Genomic DNA, 18,662 nt, shown 5'->3' with positions numbered 1-18,662 from the left:
TTACAATACCACAAAACACAAACACAGGTAATTTCAAATGCGTTCTCTCATATATTTTTTCAAACCTTTAGCACGTGGCCATTTGTTGTTGCACACTTTATTTATTTCAACCCTTTGCTATGATTTGTTGTTGCGTTCAAAATATTTATGTACACATTTTCAATGCAGCAGACAGAATGTCGCCAATCATGTTTTTCAATTTACGCGAAAAACAAAAACCCAACCGTTCGTTACAAGTTACTTCTACAGACTGATCTCTCCATCATACATTGTTGAATAAATACCCATTATCTTGTTCTCTTTTCGCTCTTTCCATTGCTCAAAATTATTCAATTTCAATCACAAAGGTGATTGGATCAATCACATGTGTAATTGGAAACGGAAAAAATTTCAATCACGTTTGTAATTGAAAATTATTTCCGAATTGATTAACAAATTGATTGAATCAATTAATATTTTAATTGGAAACGTTACAAATATCAATCATTTTTTTAATTGGGTTTTATTCGGATTTGATTAAATAATTAATTGAATCAATTAACATATTAATTGAATTCGTTTCCAATTCAATTAAGTGTTTAATTGAAAAAATGTTGGTGATAATTTTTTGTGTGTACTATTAACGGTGCCCAAAATCGCTGTAGAGGTTATTCTATTTAAAAATATGTCAAGAAAAAAAAACAAATTTTCAACAAAAATTTTATTAATTAATATTTAATACGAATAAAAAACAAACAATAAAAAAATAAATTTAAAAATAGGGTCTCAGGAGGATTGGAACCCGGACCTCAAGATATGATTTTAATTACTGGTATTAATAAAAGGAATCACTTTTGGTCTACACAGGTAAGTTATTACTTTTAAATCCCAGGTAATACTACAAGTAGTAAATTTTTGATTACCGGTATTACTGCAAGAATCACTAGTGCTTACCAGGGCTGTGGAGCCGGAGTCGGAGTCTGAAGATTTTGCTGGAGTCGGAGTCGTAAAAATTTTGCTCGACTCCGACTCCGGCTAAACCAAATTTTTTTAAAACACTTCACATTTTTGTAACTAAGCAAGTTTTTACGCAAATTAGTTTCCATTGCGTTATTCATTCGATCAATGTACAGCATGATTGTAAATGAAAATCAACTTCCAATTACGGCTATCTTTTTATGTTTCCTAGAATGTTACACTAGCAGATGGGCTGGATCGATCCTTTTCAATGCCCATATCAATTTATTTGAAATATTTCGAACAATCGATATTATTTTTATTTTAATTTTATTTTAAGGCCATATACATATGTGGAATATTGACAGAAAATTTTTTCAAAGTTGTTTTTTATAGAAAATTTTGTCAAAATGTTATTTCTATAAAAAGTTTTGTCAAAATTTTATTTCTATAGCAAATTTTGTCAAAATTTTATTTCTATAAAAAATTTATTCAAAATTTTATTACTATAGAAATATTTTTTTCTATAGAAAATTTAGTCAAAATTTTATTTCTATAGAAAATTGGGTAAAAATTTTGCTTCTATAGAATATTTTGCAAAATTTTATTTCTATAGAAAATTGTGCAAAATTTTGTTTGTTACACAAAAATTTTTTCAAAATTTTATTTCTATTGATAATTTTATTTTTATAAAAATTTAAGTCAAAATTTTATTTCTATAGAAAACTTTGCCAAAATTTTATAGTAATAGATTTTTTTTTAGAAAATTTGGCCAAAATTTTATTTCTATAGAAAATTTTGTGAAAATTTTATTTCTATAGAAAATTTAGTCAAAATTTTGTTTCTGTAGAATATTTTGCGGAATTTTATTTACTACACAAATTTTTTTCTAAAATTGTATTTTTATTGATATTTTTTTCAAAATTTTATTTCTATAAGAAAAAATTGTCAACTTTTATTTCTATAGCAAATTTTCTCAAATTTTTTTTTCTATATAATATTTTGTAAAATTTTATTTCTATACAAAATTTTGTTTGCTATAAATTTTTTTTTTTTAAATTGTATTTCTATTGATAATTTTTTCAAACTTTAATTTCTATAAACAATTTCGCCAAATTTTATTTCTATAAAAATTTTATTCAAAATTTTATTTCTATATATTTGGTCGAAATTTGATTAATAATAAATGCATAAATGCATTTTTGCGAAATTGTCGAAACAATTATAAATATTTCCCAAATACTGCCCGAGATTTTGTAGAAGAGATTTTATCAAAATATAGATCTAAATACAAAGTTGTGCAGAGTATATTATAATCGGCCCGCCCGTTTTTAGATTTTCCTTGCATTTTTTTTTTTTGTTAAAATTGTGTTACGTCCCATAACGTTAGATTTAAATTTTAAGTACATAGATTTTGTAGAAGTATATACAATTTTGTCTAAATCGATTCAGATTCAAATTCATGCATATGGGAATATAAACCTTTATATAGCTCGTAACAAATTTAAAGGATTTGAGATAGTATCAATAATTTTGGTCCACAAATACATAACATGTTGGTATCTTCTCATATTATGATGGGTATTTATTAGAGGTGTGCGCGTGACACGAAATTCTCGTGACACGCGTGATTCACGCAAGAATCACGTGAGTCGTGAACAAAATCCAAAGCAAGTCTCGTGAATGTGCGTGAATGGGACTAAAATAAATATGTCGTGCGTGAGCGTGCGTGAGAAATAAAATCGGTTCGTGAATGTGCGTGAATAAAATTTCTGCAAAATCACGCTCACGAGAAAAATCAAGATTTAATTCATATTCGTATTTTAACTGAAATTAATTTAGCTCTCGAACTATATTCTATTTTTGAAGTTTGTTACCTTTGCAGATTTCCGTTTGGAAAATGTCGCGAGGTTCGTGAATTTGTCGTGAATCACGAGAATTATCGTGAATCGTGCGTGAACGTGAGTCTTTAAAAGTAGTTCGTGCGTGAGCGTGCGTGAGTACTGGTTTTCATTTCGTGAATGTGCGTGAGTGGGATTGGCTACAACGCGTATCGTGCGTGAACGTGCGTGAATAAACATTTTGTTTCGTGAATGTGCGTGATTGTGAGTGAAATTTCAGTCACGCGCACACCTCTAGTATTTATATCATTATTTTATTTTATTTTGTAAACATTGCCTTAAATTTGAAATATAGAGTTCAATTGACATCTAATGTGAAATAAAACCTTTTTTTGCACACATAAATAAATATGATTTATATCGATCCACTTACGGTACCCCCACAATAGAACCACAAATTAGTGGTATTAAAATGAGATTTAGTTATATTACCCGGAGTCGGAGTCGAGCTGATGAAAAATGCTGGAGTCGGAGTCGAGCAAAATTGGCTCGACTCCACAGCCCTGGTGCTTACCCAGTTTTTGCTGGGTAGAATGAAAACATTTAAAGGGTGATTCTTTTGAGGTTAGGATTTTCATGCATTAGTATTTGACAGATCACGTGGGATTTCAGACATGGTGTCAAAGAGAAAGATGCTCAGTATGCTTTGACATTTCATCATGAATAGCCGAACGATCTGCCACAACGTCGAATTTTCAGTGAATGGGCCCTAGAAAAGTTGGCAGAAAATCCGCTTTTTTATCGACAAATTTTGTTCAGCGATGAGGCTCATTTCTGGTTGAATGGCTACGTAAATAAACAAAATTTCCGCATTTGGAGTGAAGAGCAACCAGAAGCCGTTCAAGAACTGCCCATGCATCCCGAAAAATGCACTGTTTGGTGTGGTTTGTACGCTGGTGGAATCATTGGACCGTATTTTTTCAAAGATGCTGTTGGACGCAACGTTACGGTGAATGGCGATCGCTATCGTTCGATGCTAACAAACTTTTTGTTGCCAAAAATGGAAGAACTGAACTTGGTTGACATGTGGTTTCAACAAGATGGCGCTACATGCCACACAGCTCGCGATTCTATGGCCATTTTGAGGGAAAACTTCGGAGAACAATTCATCTCAAGAAATGGACCGGTAAGTTGGCCACCAAGATCATGCGATTTGACGCCTTTAGACTATTTTTTGTGGGGCTACGTCAAGTCTAAAGTCTACAGAAATAAGCCAGCAACTATTCCAGCTTTGGAAGACAACATTTCCGAAGAAATTCGGGCTATTCCGGCCGAAATGCTCGAAAAAGTTGCCCAAAATTGGACTTTCCTAATGGACCACCTAAGACGCAGCCGCGGTCAACATTTAAATGAAATTATCTTCAAAAAGTAAATGTCATGGACCAATCTAACGTTTCAAATAAAGAACCGATGAGATTTTGCAAATTTTATGCGTTTTTAAAAAAAAACAAGTTATCAAGCTCTTAACAAATCACCCTTTATAAGGAAATAATGCATTTGGACGTCAATTGGGACAATGAGCCCGTCGTAAAACTAGGAAAAACACGACTAATGTACGCGTTAGAATTGTTGTTGTATCCTGGAAACCAGTTTCTGTTAATTGTCATATGTTGTAGTTGACTGTAGAAACAATAAGCATTGTTCGACTGTTCACCACTTAGGTGAATTCTAACAAATTAGCTTTCTAAAAATAAATTTCGTGTTGTTGCATTACTATGTAATAAAACGAAATAAAAATAAGATTAAGGGACTTGTAAGTTATATGAAAAGATGATGTACAGTGGGAGAAAAAATGATTCAATTTGTAAGAGGAAATTTCCCAAATGTTTTCTCCATAAGGAGTTAGCATAAAGGGCCCAAAATTGAGTTATCTCTCCCAGCCAGATCTATACTAAAGGCTGTGGAAAGGTTCATTCGCCCGAACCGAAACATGTACAGTCCAGGCGTGTATAGATTTGTATCTGGCGTTTTCTTTTCAATGGCTCTATTAACCATGTTCCTTAATCTATATCTGTCCATAAAGCTCGAAAAATAATTGTATAATTAGATATAATGCATTTGGACGTCAATTGCCTGTTTCGGTATCAGGCTAACATGAAATATAATAAGAAAATATTTTTTATTACAAAGTAGGCCCTAACTCCTGTTTTCCTTTAGTTTCGTGACGCCGACGCAAACTGTATGATATTTGAGAGAAGCGCCGACAAAAGCTGCATCATATTAGAGAAATTTTCTCCATAACGGCCACCATAGACATTATAATACATAGATGATCCACTATTCTCTTTAAAAAAAAATGTGTCAGTTCCAAAAATTAATTTTCTGACATTTCGTTTTGATTTTTTTCGTAAAGAGTCAGTCCCGAACATTAATTTACGCGCATTTGCTTTTGTGTTGTTTATAAAGAGAAACGCTGCTCAAAATTAAATTTCGTATTTTCGCGGTTTTGGTCACAATTTTTTGTTCAAATATGAACTTTTAATATATTAATTTATTTATAAATCCTCTGTTGCATCATAAACGATCTAATTTTGTGTAAAATTGTCAAACTACAAAAAGGAAAACGAAAGAGATTGTAAGTGTGCTCTTATTTTTCTCATTTATTCTTAATCTTCGGAACTGTCAAACATAGTTTGACACCCATGGCTCATCTATATGTATTATATTGTCTACGGTTTCCCTTCCAGGGCTGCCAATAAAATTTTATGAAAAATCGTCACTTTTTCCCGAAAAAATCGTCATAATCGGAACTTGCATTATAAAAATCGTCCAAATATTGGGAATTTAAATAATATTAGAATAAATGCATCCAGATTTTATATCCTAACCCACATAGTGTTTAGGGAATAATAACATTTATTGACTTTAGACTCCATAAAACATACTGATCGACTCAGAATCACCTCCTGAGTCGATCTATTCGTATTCGTCCGTTCATCGGTCGGTCTGTCTATGTATTGTTCGCAGGATTCCGGTCGCAATTATTTTGATGAAACTTGGTTCAGTGCTTTTTGGGCACAAGGACGAACGCTATTGAATTTGGAAAAAAATCGGATCACATTTAAATATAGGCCCCATATATAGGCATCGCCCGATTTCAACAAGTGGGGTCGTATTGAGTTAAATAGGTCGTCTTCAAATTTAATACAAGATAATTAAGTAATCTTAAAGTAAGCAAAATTTAATCAAAATCGGTTAAGATTTCGAATTCGATTTTTCGAACTCGATTTTTCCAAATTTTTGAACCGAGTAAATATCGTCATTTTCGAAGCAAAAATCGGAAACTCTGCTATTTTTTGAGTCAAAAATCGTCAAAATGCCAATTGGGAAAATTGGCAGCCCTGTTCCTTCACAGTTTCGTTCTCTTGTATTTCTTCCTCTCTGTCGTATCCAAAGATAATTGAGAAAAATAAGATTAACAGCCTGTTTCTGTATGTCGAATAATCTCTGTCGATCGACTAAAATGGAAACAAACAGCTGAATTTATAACCAAAAAACAGCTGTTTCTATGCATTTCAGTCGATCGATTGAACTCGTTCGACATACAGAAACAGGCTGTAAGCCTTGCACCCAGAGAAGGAATATGATCACCTCAAACATGTTTTAAGAGCAAAATGTTATTTTTGGGTGGTGACCATGTAACATGGTTTTCGCAACCATGTTATTTCCTCGGAAATCATGTATGTGATTTCGGCAAGCAGGTTATATTTGACGAGAAAATAACATTTTAGTGACAAACATGTTACATGGTCACCATACAAAAATAACATTTTGCTCTTGAAACATGTTTGAGGTGATCATATTCCTTCTCTGCGTGTGCACTCTTATAAAGAGAAAACAAATGTCAACGTGTAGAGGGCTATGAGAAAAAATTGAAACAAATTAAAACAACAATATTCACATAAAACCGTAATAGATATTCGCTTTAATAGGTGTGTTCCTTTACTTTACTCGTAGTAAAAAGTAGTAAAAGAGAGAAATATTGAAAATGCTCTCAGATTTCTATATTTGTTAAATGTACAGGAACGAAAATATAGTAAAAATTGTAAAAATGTCAAATAAAAAACAAAAAAAGCATTGTGATTTGAATAAATATTTTCAAAGCATGTAGGTAAATTAAATACTTTTATATCGAAATTTTTTTGACAAATGGCAGATTTTTTGCAGGAAACTTCGAAATCCTTATTACGATAGAAAGAAGCTATGGTTTTTACTTTGTTATAAAAAGTACTCCTTTTGCAAAAATTTTAATCAAAGTAAAACTCTGGCTTCTGGGCCATAAAGTAGAGTAATAGCGCATATTATCAGTATCTTATAAGGTGGGGTTTTTCATTCCGTTTGTAACACATACAAATAACGAATTCTGACTATAGAAAGTATATATAGTCTTGATCAGGGAGAAATTATAAGACGATGCCTCTCTGTCTGGCTATCTGTTGTAATCAGGCTACTTCCATCAATAATGAACCTATAGTGCTGAAATTTTACCAGACACGTTTTTCTTCTACATGCAGGTCAATTTTGAACATGGAACTACTTCGGCCTATGTTTCGATTTTGCTTCCATATGAACCGAACCCCCAATTGGGGTCTTCATGACATAGACATTAAAACTTTTATCCGATTTGCATGAAATTCAAAACGTAGAGGTACTTTTGGTCCATTAAAGGGTGTGCCGAATTTGGTGCGAGTCGGTCAATGCTTTGGTACTTTTTTCGAAACAAGTGGTATTGGTTCGGCATTGTTTTGAAATTCCAAATTGTGGAGTCTACACGTTAAATCTAAAGCACAAAGGTGCACAAAATTTTCCTCCAGAATACGTAGAATTTTATAAGGAATGTAGTCCTTCTAGACTCAAAATAAAGACCCCACTTTGTTCAAATTTTGCAAAAAAATAAATTTTAAGGCCCTATCTCGCAAATATTAGATATATTCGCACACATACACAATCTTTTTATGGTAGTTTATAAGTTCTATCCAGCAAAGCAAAAATCATGAAAATCGGTGCATAATTGCGCGTTTGCCAAGTAACACTAAATTTCATACATCCGAGGTGTCCAACTTCCAACGTCTATAGACCAGCCCGTGAATTCACTAGGGACCTACAAATAGAAATGTGCACGTGAGTAATAGTTTACTCACGCTCACGCACACTCACGACAGCAAAATCATACTCACGCACACTCACGCACGATATTTTTTGGTAGGACTCACGCTCACGCACACTCACGAAAAGAAAATTTGTATTCACGCACACTCACGCACGAAAACGTCGTGACTGACAAAAAATACCGTGACTCACGAAAAATACCGTGAATCACGAAAAATATCGTGACTCACGAATAATTTTATGATTAATTTACCTTACCGAAGTGTCTGAAAACATGAGCATTATTAAATCAAGAGTGTTATTAAACTCTTAACATCTCAGGTGTCACTAGAATTGTAATTGATTTTAACTCTTAAGCGTTTTATGGTGGTGAACAGGAATATTGTCGTGAGTGTAATTCATTACTCACGCACACTCACGAAGATATTATTTTCGTGACTCACGCTCACGCACGACATTTTGGTTTGTTAATCACGCTCACGCACACTCACGCTGTTGTCATGAGCGTGACTCACGACTCACGCACGAATCACGAAAATTTTCGTGAGTCACGACAATTTCGTGTCACGTGCACACCTCTACCTACAAACCTCTAAATATAGAGAAAAACATTTCAGCTTTGGCACAAAGAAAAAATTATGATGATATCTTAATCCATTAAAAAGTTACAGAATTATTTCCAAAAAAAAAGCTATTTGGAACTACTTTAGTTTGGAAAATTTGAAAACAAATAATTATTTTTGTCATGACATATCTACAACTTTTACTCGAAAGAATTTGTCGAGTAACTTGTAGTAAAAAAATTTTAAAAGAGACATGCATTTTGACATTTTTCTCTTAAAATTGTTTACTACTTTTACTATTTTTTGGGGTTGAGGAACGGTTTCTAGTAAAAACTAGTAAAAGTAGTAACTAGTAGTACGTAAAGGAACACAACTAATATACACATATGTTTTATTTTAATTTTCTATAATCGTTTTGATATTGCTTTTGTGGTTTTTAATTCAGAAATGTTATGATACATTTCTGAGACATTTGAAAGACACGTCGACGCAAACTTTATGATATTTTGCTGACAGAGTCCTCTGGTGCTTCAGTTTTGCTATGACAAGACTGCGCATTCTTCTAATTTGTCTATGTCGTATCTATAAAAAAGAGTTGTCACAGGTTTACACTTTCCATCAAAACCTAGCCTATTTGGTATCTAGTAAAAATTCAAACAATTCGTTTTATCCTCAGCATAACCGATTTGAAGATAGTAACTCTTTATTATAAAAAAACAATGTAAATGTATTAAATTTGTTTTTCATTTCAGCTTACTTTTCTAGGGTTTTAGTATATATACGATTGTTAATATGTATATTATATATGCATATAAAAAATATAAAAATCTTCAAAATGAAAAAAAAAACACAAAAATCATTTGTATGCAACACACTTCCCAAGTGTGTCTCTTAAACTAAAAGGAAATACAAATGTCGTTTGGAAATTTTAATGTCAGAGTTGATCGTCCCCATTAATGGCATTTGATAATGGTGAATAGTGGATTTCATATCAGTTACGGCATCCTACTACCATGGCCAAGAGAGCCATTCGTATGTACATTCCATATTCAGCTTGACGGAAATATGCTGCCCTGGGATCTGAATCGAAATCTTTGCTTATCTCGAAAACACGAGGCAAAGGATGCATGACAATGGTGCGGCGACTGGCGCGTGTCATTAATTTCGGGGTAACTATGAATTTGCCACAGCACTGCAATAGAGTAGAAAATATTGCTCAACAAACAAATATAATAATAATGACGATTTATCTCCCTCATTCATCTTTCACTCCACTGTACTCACCCTTTCATATTCCTCCTCTGTAGCAAAGCGTTCCTTTTGTATGCGTGTCATATACAAAACATCCGTGGTGGGTAATGCATCTTCCAAACTTAACATTGTCTTCTGGCTAATACCCTTAGAACTAAGATATTGCACTATATGATCTGGCATACCCAAAGTATCAGGACTAACATATTGTACGGTAACATTGTACAAGGTCAAGAGACGAGCCAAGGAGTGAACAGTACGACCATGTTTCAAATCACCCACCATAGTGATGGTCAAACCATTCACAGTACCAATCTCTTCACGTATGGTAAAGATGTCGAGTAGAGCTTGTGTTGGATGTTCACCAACACCATCACCAGCATTAATGAGAGGTTTGCGAGAGTGTTGAGCAGCACGCTGTAAAAAAAACCAAGAGAGAAGAAAGTTAGAAATAGAAATTAAGAGAAAGAGTGAAAACCGAAGAGAGAGAGAGGGAGATTGAGTGGCACATTCTACAGTTAATAGCTCCATTCGAGAACCCGATAATTTTTGTTAATTATCACAAATGTTTACTGGAAGTTGATCGATTATACCAATAAGCTAGCAAAGAGAGCCGGAGAGAGACTACATTTGACAGTTATGAGATAGAGAAATTACAAGTTTTTGCTACAGATTGTTTCGCCAGTAAAATCTTGCAAACCAAAGCATACGTTGCCAGCTGATTGTTAATAACAAACAAAGCACCAGTACTATGTACATGTCCCGCAATTGGAGGTAAAAAAACAGGATTCGTTTTTTGTTTTTAATGTTTTAGAAGCTGAAAATTTGAATGTGCAAATAGTTACAGGATGCCGTTCGAGTACTTTTCAGCATTTTTAAGCAAATAGAGTAAAATACACTCTTACTCTCTTGCTAGTTTTTACTGGATTTTTTTTTACACATACAAAAATGTACTAAAAATATCACAGGGTGTACCAAGGAACTTTTTTTAATGAAAACGTACCAATAAAAGTACGATCTTTATCAATCTGGATCATAGGCTTCTTGTTTTTACTCTCCCTCTGGGTCGACTCTAGAGTCCTAGCTCTGAGTCAAAAGGACAGGTTGAGTGTCTAAAATTTTCCTCTCATACTTACCCCTACTGCTCCCGGTTCCGGATGTCTTAGGACTACCACATCTGAATATCCTGCCATTACGGCAATGCTATCTTCCAATGTTTCACCTTTCTTAACCGATGAACTTGTCTCGTCCATATAAATGACACGTCCACCCAAACGTTGCATAGCAGCAGCGAAACTACACGAAGTCCTCGTGCTCACCTCATAGAATACCGAAGCCATAATTTTACCTTTGAGCAAATCATCAACGGGACGATCTTTCGATACACGACTCTTCAACATTTGAGCCAAATTGAAAATATCATTCAATTGTTCTTTGCTAAACATATCCACGGACAACACATGACGGCCTAGCAAAGTGGGAGCTACCGGTGATATTGGAGCATTTATAGCTGAATTTTTCTGTATGAGTTCCTTGAGTGTAGCATTGCTGGCCGAATCACAGCGTATACGGGGCAAAGGTGAAATGGGCCGCAAAAAGTTGGGATCTCCAGAGAAATGAACTTTTGATGGAGTTTCGGAGAGTAGCCTGGAGAAAGCTTCATTGGTCTGCGAATCGGAGACAAATTCTCCACTACGATCCAATGGTTTGATACTATCCAAATGATCACAGGACGTCTTGATCTCCAACATTTCCATGGGCTTGACAAGACTATATTGGCTTCGTACATTTTGACCAAATCCAGGTTGGACCAAAACCTCTCCGTCGATAAAGGCCACCTCACCACGTAGAACCACACGATGCACTTTACCTTTGACTTTAGTACCTTGGAAAGGTGTCCATTTGGCTTTGGAATGCATGAAATCTTTGGATACAATCCATTCCTCATCCAAATCTACTTCCACATATGTGTTGGGTTGTTCTGGCAAACTGAATATTCTCTTGGGATTGCGATAAAATTTATTCTTAATATCATCTAAAGACAGACGTCCCTCATCCACTGCTTGCAATAGCAACGGTAGTATAGTCTCCAAACCTGGAAATCCTGGTGGAGGATTTTCGGAATTTTTCTCCTCCCATGTGTGGGGAGCATGATCCGTGGCAAAGACATCAATGTATTCCAAATTATCCCATAAGGCTTTCTGATCTTCGGGGGAGCATAAAACCGGTCTAACTTCTGCCCGTCCCGCACCTATGGTAGGGACATCCTTTGTGGACAAGAACAAGTGGTGAGGACACACTTCGCAAGTCACTCTCATACCCTTTTCTTTGGCAGCTTTCACTATCATTATTTCTTCCTTGCGTGCCAAATGACAGATATGAATCGCTCGATCCATTAGATGAGCCATAAGAATCACTGCACCCATGGTCTGTCGCTCGGCATGACATACTATGGGAGCTCGTTTGGGCCAATGTTGCATATGCTTCTCCCATACTGTCATATCGGTCATCTTGAGAGTGCTAAAGGTGTCATTCAAATACATTTTCAAGCCTGCAGCTTGAGCAGCCAGCTCATTGATATGCTGCCAATTGCTATCGGAAGCTCCAACAAACAGGGCATAATCACAACGAGCTCCAGCTTTAGCCAATTCTTGGAATAGGGTAAATGTATTACGATCCACAATAGAGGGATTGGTATTGGGCATAGCACAAACCATGGTAACACCTCCAGCCAATGCTGCCGCCGTACCACTGGCAAAATCCTCCTTATGCGTAGCTCCTGGCTCACGTAAATGGACATGGACATCAATGAAACCGGGTAGGGTTACCATGCGTCTTGAAGTCATACAATCCGTATGAGTTTTCATTGCCGGTTTTCTACCCGTCACTCGCATAGATTCCACCAAAAGTTTAGTACACTTAACATCAGTGACCAAAGGGATGGAGTAGTCGACAGCCAAACGCCGGGTACGATAGCCATGGGTCATAAACGAGGAAACTCTGAAAGGAAATAGAGTTGAATTTTTGATTTCTCTTCAAATTTTCCACAATACTCACCTTCTGGCTCCCCCTCCTCGCATGGGTAAATTAATGATCATATCGAATTGTTTCTGTGATAAGAATTCGGCCAAATGCATTAGCTCTCCTCCACTTAGATCATCGGTGACATTTTTATCGAAAGTCCATTGCACACATTCGACCTAGGAAAGAAAGAAATTTTAATATTGGGAGCGCAAATTAGTAATGCGGGAACATATTTGAAGTCGATTGGGCTAAAACTGCGACCTAAACTGTGATTACAAAAATGTGTTCACAGGCAGACGGACATGGTTAGTTTGGCACAGTGTCCGGCCCCGAGCAATATTGCCGAAGACACCCTGTATCTAAATCGACTCCTTTTGGGTGTTGCAAACATATGCACTTATAATACTAGTTCAGGATATAAAAATCATATGTTTACCCCGGTCATGACTCAACATCGAGGGCAAAGCCGACTATCCATGGAAAAACACGTACAATTATGTGGTAACCCGTGGCCCATCAGATGGACTAATCCGGTCAATCCGGTGCATTATACCCGCCGCCGTGAGATTACTCCCCAATTCGTCCTTGGAATCGCTAATTATACCCGATGTCTGGAAAATAGGTAGGATAATTCCACTACTGAAGCCAGGCAACGGCTCGATGACGGGTGAGTCATACTGATCGATTTCCCTTCTCTCGCCAGTAGCCAAGACATTTTAATTTTATTTCTATAGACAATTTTGTCAACATTTTATTTCCATAGACAATTTTCTCAAAATTTTATTTCTATAGAAAATGTTGTCAACATTTTATTTCTATAGAAATTTTTCTCAAAAATGTATTTCTCTAGAAAATTTTGTCAAAATTTTATTTCTATAGAAAATTTTCTCAAAATTATATTGTTATAGAAAATGTTGTCAAAATTTTATTTCTATAGAAAAATTTGTCAAAATTTTATTTCTATAGAAAAATGTTTCAAAATTTTATTCCTATAGAAAATTTTGTCAAACTTTTATTTCTATAGAAAGTTTTGTCAAAATCTTATTTCTATAGAAAATTTTGTCAAAATTTTATTTCTATAGAAAATTTTGTCAAAATTCTGTTTCTATAGAAAATTTTGCCAAAATTTTATTTATATAGAAAATTTTGTCAAAATTTTATTTATATAGAAAATTTTGTCAAAATTTTATTTCTATAGAAAATTTTCCAAACTTTTATTCCTATAGAAAATTTTGTCAAAATTTTATTCCTATAGAAAATATTGTCAAACTTTTATTTATATAGAAAATTTTCTCAAATTTACATTTTTATAGAAAATTTTGTCAAAATTTTATTTCTATAGAAAATTTTGTCAAAATTTTATTTCTATAGAAAATTTTGCTAAAATTTTATTTACACAGAAAATTTTGTCAAAATTTTATTTATATAGAAAATTTTGTCAAAATTTTATTTCTATAGAAAATTTTGTTAAAAGTTTATATCTATAGAAAATTTTGTCAATATTTTATTTCTATAGAAACTTTTGTCAAAATTTTATTTCTATAGAAAATTTTCTCAAAATTATATTCCTATAGAAAATTTTGTCAAAATTTTATTTTTATTAATTTTATTAAATTTTGGTTCTATAGAAAATTTCCTCAAAATTTTATTTCTATAAAAAATTTTCTCAAAATTTTGTTTCTACAGAAAATTTTTTCCCAAATTTTATTTCTATAGAAAATTTTTTCAACATTTTGTTTCTATTGAAAATTTTGTCAAAATTGTATTTCTATAGAAAATTTTCTCAAAATTTTATTTCTATAGAAAATTTTCTCACAATTTTATTTTTATAAACAATTTTGTCAAAATTTTATTTCTATAGAAAATTTCGTCAAAATTTTATTCCTATAGAAAATTTTGTCAAAGTTTTATTTCTATAGAAAATTTTTTCAAAATTTTATTTCTATAGAAAATTTTGCCAAAATTTTATTTATATAGAAAATTTTGTCAAAATTTTATTTCTATAGAAAATTTTGCAATTTTTTTTTTGCTATAGATAATGTTTTCAAACTTTTATTTACATAGAAAATTTTCTCAAAATTATATTTTTATTTATATAGAAAATTTTCTCAAAATTAAATTGTTATAGAAAATTTTGTCAAAATTTTATTTCTATAGAAAATGTTGTCAAAATTTTATTTCTATAGAAAATCTTGTCAAAAGTTTATACCTATAGAAAATTTTGTCAATATTTTATTTCTATAGAATTTTGTCAAAATTTTATTTCTATAGAAAATTTTCTCAAAATTATATTCCTATAGAAAATTTTGTCAAAATTTTATTTCTATAGAAAATGTTGTCAAACTTTTATTTATATAGAAAATTTTGTCAAACTTTTATTTATATAGAAAATTTTGTCAAAATTTTATTTTTATAGAAAATTTTGTCAAAATTTTATTTCTATAGAAAATTTTGTCAAAATTTTATTTCTATAGAAAATTTTGCCAAAATTTTATTTATACAGAAAATTTTGCCAAAATTTTATGTATACAGAAAATTTTGTTAAAATTTTATTTATACAGAAAATTTTGTCAAAATTTTATTTATATAGAAAATTTTGTCAAAAGTTTATACCTATAGAAAATTTTGTCAATATTTTATTTCTATAGAAAATTTTCTCAAAATTATATTCCTATAGAAAATTTTGTCAAAATTTTATTCCTATAGAAAATGTTGTCAAACTTTTATTTATATAGAAAATTTTCTCAAAATTATATTTTTATGGAAAATTTTGTCAAAATTTTAATTCTATAGAAAATTTTGTCAAAATTTTATTTCTATAGAACCTGTTTTTACCCAAATTTGATTTCTATAGAAAATTTTGTCAAAATGTTGGTTCTATAGAAAATTTTCTCAAAATTTTATTTCTATAAAAATTTTCTCAAAATTTTGTTTCTACAGAAAATTTTTTTCCCAAATTTTATTTCTATAGAAAGTTTTATTTCTATTGAAAATTTTGTCAACATTTTATTTCTATAGAAAATTTTCTCAAAATTTTATTTCTATAGAAAATTTTCTCACAATTTTATATTTATAAACAATTTTGTCAAAATTTTATTTCTATAGAAAATTTCGTCAAAATTTTATTTCTATAGAAAATTTTTTCAAAAGTTTATTTCTATAGAAAATTTTGCCCAAATTTTATTTCTATAGAAAATTTTGCCAAAATTTTATTTATATAGAAAATTTTGCAAATTTTTTTTTCAAAATTTTATTTCTATAGAAAATTTTGCCAAAATTTTATTTATATAGAAAATTTTGCAAATTTTTTTTGCTATAGAAAATGTTTTCAAACTTTTATTTATATAGAAAATTTTCTCAAAATTATATTTTTATTGAAAATTTTGTCAAAATTTTAATTCTGTGGAAAATTTTGTCAAAATTTTATTTCTATAGAACCTGTTTTTTTCATAGAAAATTTTTATTTTCATAGAAAATTTTCCCAAAATTATATTTTTATAGAAAATTTTCTCAAAATCATATTTTTATAGAAAATTTTCTCAAAATTTTATTTCTATAGAAAATTTTCTCACAATTTTATTTTTATAGAAAATTTTGTCAAAATTTTATTGCTATAGAAAATTTTGTCAACATTTTATTCCTATAGAAAATTTTGTCAAAATTTTATTTCTATAGAAAATTTTGTCAAAGTTTTATTTTTATAAAAAAAAAATTAAAGTACCTCTTAGTTGGAGGGGAATATTTTGCAAAATTTACCAAAACATTTGAATCCCTGCTGTGATGAATTTTTTAATTATATTTTCATAGTTTTTTGTTTCCTTTTATTTTGTTAAGACATTTAATTGTCCAAAATTTTATTTTTTAGTTAAAATAGACCAGCGTTGCCAGAATTGTTTCACCAAAAACCGCTAGATTTGCCCAAAAAAATAGCTTAAAAAAAGCTAAAAAATACTAAAAAATAGCTAGAAAAAAAGCTAATTTTTTTTGTATCAAAAGTCACATTTTTGATTGAAATTTAACAAACTTAGAGGTTTTATTCCACTTACAATGCATATTATTTTCATTTTAATTCCACTTCTGTGAGACTGTAACAATATCTAAGGCATATTAGCTCTGTTTGCGTATTCGATACATTTTGATTACTATCACAAATTTTTTACTGGAAGTCCTTCGTTTTGTGGGAGCTACCTTCCCAACACCTCTATTTTATTTACTTGTTATTTTAAAATATTAAATGATCTAAGCATGCTTTGGATTTGGTAAAAAAATGATTTGTCATTTTTTTAATAAAATTTTAGTTTGGATTTGAAATTGTGAAAAATTCGAAATACATTACTTTTATTTAAATTGTAGAAAATATCTATAGTTTACATTTCCCAGTAAAAACATGTTCCTTTTCTTCATGAGCTATCAAAGTGCTTTAAAAACGTGCTAACGCCAACTTAAATTTCCAAATTCAGACTCGACTTCAAGTAGAAATTATTGTATATATACGATTTTAAAATAAAGTGTTGAAAAACATCTTCTATTTTTGAACGCTAATTTGGTTAGTGGTTAAGATGCAAAAACTCCTCACATTTAAATACTATTTCATTAATTCTTCCTTCTTTCATGAAAACATACCCATTTTTAAGTTGAATCACTTAATTATAAGGACAAAACGACTTTATCGTCTTTTGGACAAGGAAAACAGTTTATATAAAAGAAATTCACAAATGCTATTATAACCAAAATTCGCGTTCGTATTTTAAGGAGACGACAATATTTTTTCAGTGCACAAAGCTATTCACATCTACTATTTTAATTTAGTAATATCGTAATAACTTTAGAATATTATAATAACATAAAAAGGATAAACGAGTCAAATGATAATATTCCCAATAATTTACTGACAGTTTATCTAACAAATTTGTATGGTAATAGTAGATTTAAAGTTTACGATAATGTATGTATGTAATGTAATGTATATAATGAAAAAACTTCACAACAAGGTGTATTTGCTACAAAAATGCCCGCATAATGGCTGGATTCATTATTAATGTTTCAACTGAGCTTTGAAATATGTGGAAACCCTTATACTTGCAGCAAGGCTTAGATAAAAACGCCGATTTATCCATATATCAATAGAAACATGTCGAAAATAAAAAAAGCCAAAAATAGCTAAAAGGGTCATGAAAAAAGCCAGAAAAAAAGCTAAAAGCTAAATGCATTTTTTCCCCGCTAAACGTCTTCAAAAAAAGCCAAATCTAGCGGGAAAAAAGCTAAATTGGCAACGCTGAAATAGACAAACATCTCATTTTTTAAGTTTTATCCAAGCGAACTTTAAAACGAACAAACAACATTTTATTTCTCTAGAAAATTTTGTCAACATTTTATTTCTATAAATTTTTTTTTTAGAAACTGATCAATAATTTTTAGATTCATCACTTAAGTAGAATTAAGTCGGTCAGTGTATGCATTAATTATTCTTTATTAATAAAATCATATATATGTACAAAAAATGTATTATTTACAAAATCAAGCTTCAAGTTCAGTAAATCAGTTACTGCACTTTGATAACATAAAGCACCATAGGTAATGGAATGCATTCCAAGAAGTACAATATTCTATGCCAAGGCTCTGACCAAGGCTTCTAGAGGCATTGCATAGTAAACTGGAAGCAAAAATCTATCCATCATATCTTTGGTTTACATTACACGAGCAAGCCTCAAGTAAACATGAAAACAATCAATGGAAGGTGGCATCCGTAATCGAAGAAGTAAAGACAGACAGACGGACAGTAGAACATGTATGTATATCATCAATAAATATAAGAGCAACTACCAGAAGACATACCACCAGCCATTAAATGCATGTTTTTGATAAAACATAAAAAGAA

At 31.4% G+C, this 18,662-nt stretch overlaps 1 protein-coding gene across 1 annotated transcript in view; it reads right to left on the bottom strand.

Moving 5' to 3' along the window:
* Positions 1-9,169: 9,169 nt before the first annotated feature.
* The window catches only part of r (carbamoyl-phosphate synthetase 2, aspartate transcarbamylase, and dihydroorotase rudimentary), a 46,866-nt gene continuing 37,373 nt past the window's right edge, over positions 9,170-18,662 (bottom strand). Inside the window, exons 5-8 of the mRNA XM_075298284.1 lie at positions 12,818-12,960; positions 10,897-12,760; positions 9,794-10,177; positions 9,170-9,701 (exon numbers count right to left, since the gene is read on the bottom strand). Of these exons, the coding sequence (XP_075154399.1) occupies positions 9,501-9,701; positions 9,794-10,177; positions 10,897-12,760; positions 12,818-12,960 (2,592 nt within the window). The 3' untranslated portion in view covers positions 9,170-9,500. The remainder of the gene's footprint in view (positions 9,702-9,793; positions 10,178-10,896; positions 12,761-12,817; positions 12,961-18,662) is intronic.

The sequence above is a fragment of the Haematobia irritans genome, chromosome 3 (genome assembly GCF_050003625.1).
Source record: "Haematobia irritans isolate KBUSLIRL chromosome 3, ASM5000362v1, whole genome shotgun sequence".
In the NCBI taxonomy this organism is placed as follows: domain Eukaryota; kingdom Metazoa; phylum Arthropoda; class Insecta; order Diptera; family Muscidae; genus Haematobia; species Haematobia irritans.
This window is presented reverse-complemented; position numbering and strand designations above follow the sequence as displayed.